At 35.2% G+C, this 4,635-nt stretch overlaps 1 protein-coding gene across 1 annotated transcript; it reads left to right on the top strand.

Moving 5' to 3' along the window:
• The first annotated feature begins 1,091 nt into the window (after window positions 1–1,091).
• On the top strand, window positions 1,092–4,378 carry LOC136801304 (hexosaminidase D-like). The gene is made up of 2 exons (XM_067057941.1): window positions 1,092–1,303; window positions 2,545–4,378. Exons 1-2 carry the CDS (start codon window positions 1,148–1,150, stop codon window positions 4,288–4,290), a joined length of 1,902 nt encoding a protein of 633 aa, XP_066914042.1. The 5' UTR covers window positions 1,092–1,147; the 3' UTR covers window positions 4,291–4,378.
• The last annotated feature ends 257 nt before the right edge of the window (window positions 4,379–4,635 follow it).

Consider the following 4,635-nt stretch of genomic DNA (forward strand, 5'->3'; position numbering starts at 1 on the left):
GAAATAATGTATAATGATAATGGAGTTACCTTAGCCTATTCTCGTTTATAGGTTAGGTGGTTGAGGTTAGATAGAGTATAGGAAGACTTTGATAATATAATATTGAATCAAGTTGCCGAATGTATTGTAGTTTCCTTCCATAGAAAAAGATTAAAAAAATGGCCTTATTCGGCCAACATATCATAAGAGGGTCAAAACAGATGTCATTTCACAAAAAAATGAGAGGAACAAGGTTATTGTGTACATCTTTGCAACAACAAGCAGCTGATAAACAAAACAAAGGGACTTTTATGGTTGAACCCACCACGATGAAGATACAAAAATTCGCACCAGAAAGCATGTCTGCAACCGATCTTCCGCCTGTTGTTGGGAGATATAGTACCCAAGGTTTTCACATTCAAGGAAATAAACTTTATGGACCAGTTGCATTGTTGCCCAGATCCTTTTACTCTTGGAAAGTGAAGGATGCTTCAGACATTACTGTGAAATCGTTACAATTATTCACTGTTGCTGAACCTAAAATTGAAATTTTAGTTATTGGTACTGGACTTAAGATTGAACGACTTTCTCAGGAAGTTCGGGATTATATGAGGCGACATAATATTGCTCTGGAGGTCCTAGATACACCTAATGCATGTTCTACATTCAATTTTCTACTAGAGGAAAACAGAATGCCAGGGGCCGCCCTAATACCCCCTACTGATATTCCTCTCTATTAAAATAATTTACAGATTGTATTTAATTTTCTTTTAGTTTGTTATTTGTCTACGTATTCTTTTTGAAAAATAATTTTATTTTAAAGAAAAGTCTGGATAGTGTTAGTATTTTATTTTGCCTTCTTCTAGTTTTGCTGTTTGGTTCCTTCATTTGATATATTTTACCAATTACAATCACAAATTAATTAGATGTTTTTAATAGTCGCCTCTAGGTTAATTGCTTCTTAATCTGTTTCATTGATGAAATACAAATATTTAACAGTGATAGGAGACAACGTGTCCAAAGTCATATACTTTGGTGGCTTTGTCATTTCTTTTAATTTTTTTATGCTTTATTGAATCTTTTACTTAGCAGTTCTATCTTCTCTGGTTTTAGATAATATTCAACATAAAGATATTGAATAAAAAAACAAATTTCATAATACACAGCTATGGGGATCTACAACATTGATTATGTCAAGATTCTTGTTTTGGTGTTTTTGTTTGCCACTTTTTACTGGCTGATGTTACCTGGAAAACCAGTGGAAAATACATCTTCATCAATTGCTGTCAACACTGAGAGTAGCACCTTAAAGAAGACAACTAAGGTTTGTTTTCTTTTCTTTCGTCCTATAAATTAAGGATTGAATCATAGGAATCTTTTGATTTTTGGTACAAAGGTGCAAAATGGTAGCGGCCAAAATGTGACGGAGCCTGATTTTTGGAAAAACAATTTTTGGGTAAATTTCAACTAAAAAACGGCCAAAAAAAAGGGTTTTTTGGACTTGGTGAAAAATTGGATCATTAATTTTTTCAGATTTTTTGCATGAAAGTAGGTAAAATATGGCAGATTTTTGTAAAAAAAGAATTTTTCAACTCAAAAAACGCATCTTTATCTATAAGAATCACTATTAAAAAGCATACATCAATGATCTTAGCCAAATTACTCAATTCTTTGATGAGATGGATGTTTTTTTGCTCACGAAGTCTTGAATATGAAATAATATTTCAAGAGCATGAAATTTTGGTTTCTAAACAGTTTTTTTATAAGAAACAAACGACTAATTTTAATAGATCGTCACTATTTGTGTTCTGAATGATTGTTTAACGGTCATGCTCACGTAGATATCAATTATATATGTGTTAAATGCATAACCAGGTAGGTCCATAAAAGTATCACTTGTTATTTACATTTTTATCTATTATTATCCCGACCCCTGAAAGAAGTAAGTACAAATCAATAACAATCATGTTCCTCAGACTGTGCTCTTGTCCTGACTGTGTTTCTTGTGTTTGTAGGGGTTCGAAATACCGTTTTCCCGTCAAAATTTTTGCTGAATCCCGGAATCCCGAAAATTGAAAAAAATAATAACACCGTCACACCTGTTTGTACAGGTTCAAATACCGGCATAATGACAAAAAATAAGGCCAAATACCGTCACCGTCTGATTTTAAAATCCTGTAATACCGTACTAAAAAAGGGGCCAATCCCGTTACACCGTAAAAGTACAACCCCCCTTTCTTTAATTGATTTGTAGTGGTCCTCTGACCCTTTTATGACTTTGTGGAATATAGAGTATCCAATTAAATTCTCCTTTTGAAGAGACTCTAAATTATGTACATACTTAATTAAAATATTTGTATCTCATTTCTCAGAACCTTCTCTTTTTGACGTACTTTCCTCATGATGTCCTGGATACTAGGCAAGAAAATAGAGCAAAAAATTTAAGACTTGCAAGTCTACCCATTCCTAATCGGGCGACGCAGGCAAAACTTACTTATATAATAAAATTTCAATAAGTGTAAAACAGTAAGTAACTTTAATACATTTTTCTGTTTTTTTTTTTAGAGTCCTGCTGCAGTTTTGGAGGCACAACTTGCTGAGAAAGTGGAGGTGATCAAACAAAGACATGCAAAGGTGGTCGAAGAAAAAGATGGAATGATCGAAAAACTTCGACAAGATCTTGATAAAGCAAAATATAATGATAATAAATCCAAGGAAAAACTCGAAGCTGAAATCGACAAAATTTCTGCTAAATCAGACGAAATTTTGAAATCGAAGAATGAGCTGCAAAAAGAGAATGAAGAATTAAAAACAAAATTTGAAGAGCTCCACAAAGCTGGTGAGAAGGATGACTCTAATAAAGTGGTCTCCTCCCCTGAGACTGACCACAAAACAGATGTCAAACTTGTGCCATTCAAAGGGATGAAGTTGATACACATGGATCTGAAAGGAGCTCCACCCAAAGTCGAATATTTCTTGGAGGTGATGGAAATAAGCCAAAAGTTTGGTGCCACTGGTCTTCTCATTGAGTATGAAGACATGTTCCCGTGGTCTGGTGACCTCAAAATGGTAGCACGAAAGAATGCCTACACCCAAGAACAGTTAAAGAACATTCTCAACAAAGCCGCTGAACTAAAACTGGAAATTGTTCCTTTGATTCAGACCTTTGGTCATTTAGAGTTTGTATTAAAACACAAGGAATTTGCTACTCTTCGTGCTAAGAAAGATGTGACAACCTCCATCTGCCCTTTGAATAACCAATCATTGCCTTTGATTAAGAAAATGTTGGATCAAGTGGTAGATTTCCATCAAAATTTAAAATGGATTCATCTAGGTGGTGATGAAGTTTGGAATGTCAAAAGTTGTGATCGTTGTCATGGCAACTACACGGATGTTGACTTGTTTCATCGTCACATGATACCCATAATGCAATACGTCAAAAGTAAAAGTGAAAACCTGAGACCAGTTATTTGGGATGACATGATGCGTAAATGGAATGTTTCTGATATGAAAGTCATGGCCAAACATGTAGTACCCATGGTTTGGGGATATGTTTCAGATCTGAGCACCTACCGCAGCTATCCTACTGATATGTGGGAGAAGTATATGCAAGCCTTCCCTACCATCTTTTTCGCAAGTTCTTTCAAAGGAGCTTTGAAACCTTGGTCGAATTTCGTTCCTACCCAACAACATTTAGACAACCATCTGTCATGGTTGAAGATCTTCAAGAAATATCAAGATAACGGTAAAAAGGTTGAAGGGGTCGCTCTCACAGGTTGGAGTCGTTTCGATCACTATGGGCCATTGTGTGAAACCCTACCAGCGGGGATTCCAACAATGGTTTTATGTCTTTCGATCCTTGATCATGGAGGTTTTGACAAGGATGTACATGATAAAACATCAAAACTTCTTGGCTTCCCAAAACCCTTCCAAACCAATGTCAATTATTTCAAGCTATACAAGCCTGAGAATGCGACATTCAAAGGGCAGCAGTTTTACAATTTTGTGGGTACTTTTGAGAAGTACAACGGGTGGAAAGAATGGGCGGAAGTGCGATTAAAAGGGTGGTCGAGACCTTACAACGTCAAAAAAGGACATTTAAGTTATTTTCAACTAAACGAAACAAGACACGGTTTAGAAAAAAGCTCTAGAGAACTGATGAAATTACGGGTGAAAGGAAAAGAAGTGCTTTCCAATTTCTTTGACGATGAAACAGTTACAGAATGGCTTGAGGATAAAATCGATGCCACTTCCCACGTCATTGATAAAGAACTAAAACAAGTTAAAGAAATGATCAGCAAACATTTTTAGTGAGTTAAATTTTAGTTCTTATTTGGGAAAGGCTGTAAATAATTAAAATATATATATTTTTTGGGAACTTTTTGTAATGACTAGATATTCTCTAAAACGCCATATCGAAATTTTTAACTCATCAATATGATATTAACTTTGACATTGACCCTTTAAGTGCCACGGTCATTTTTTAAAGAAAGTCGCTAGTTCAAACTTTAAAGGCTTAGTTCTCCGGATCTAGAAGGAGTTAGAAGCTCGTTTATAGTCCGTTGGATAATCTTGAGTCTCCTCTTTCTTTTAGGCGCCTTTGGCGCCGCTCGTTTTAGGGAGGGAGGAAAATTTTTGCATTTTTTTTACTTTTTA

Source organism: Clytia hemisphaerica, unplaced genomic scaffold (genome assembly GCF_902728285.1).
Source record: "Clytia hemisphaerica strain Z4C2 unplaced genomic scaffold, Clytia hemisphaerica genome assembly, whole genome shotgun sequence".
Classification (NCBI taxonomy): domain Eukaryota; kingdom Metazoa; phylum Cnidaria; class Hydrozoa; order Leptothecata; family Clytiidae; genus Clytia; species Clytia hemisphaerica.

Excerpts from the sequence above, each read along its gene's own strand:
- LOC136801304 (XM_067057941.1), top strand. The coding sequence starts at position 1,148 with ATGGGGATCTACAACATTGATTATGTCAAGATTCTTGTTTTGGTGTTT. Across the intron at positions 1,304-2,544 it reads CCTTAAAGAAGACAACTAAG|AGTCCTGCTGCAGTTTTGGA; the intron begins GTTTGTTTTCTT and ends TTTTTTTTTTAG.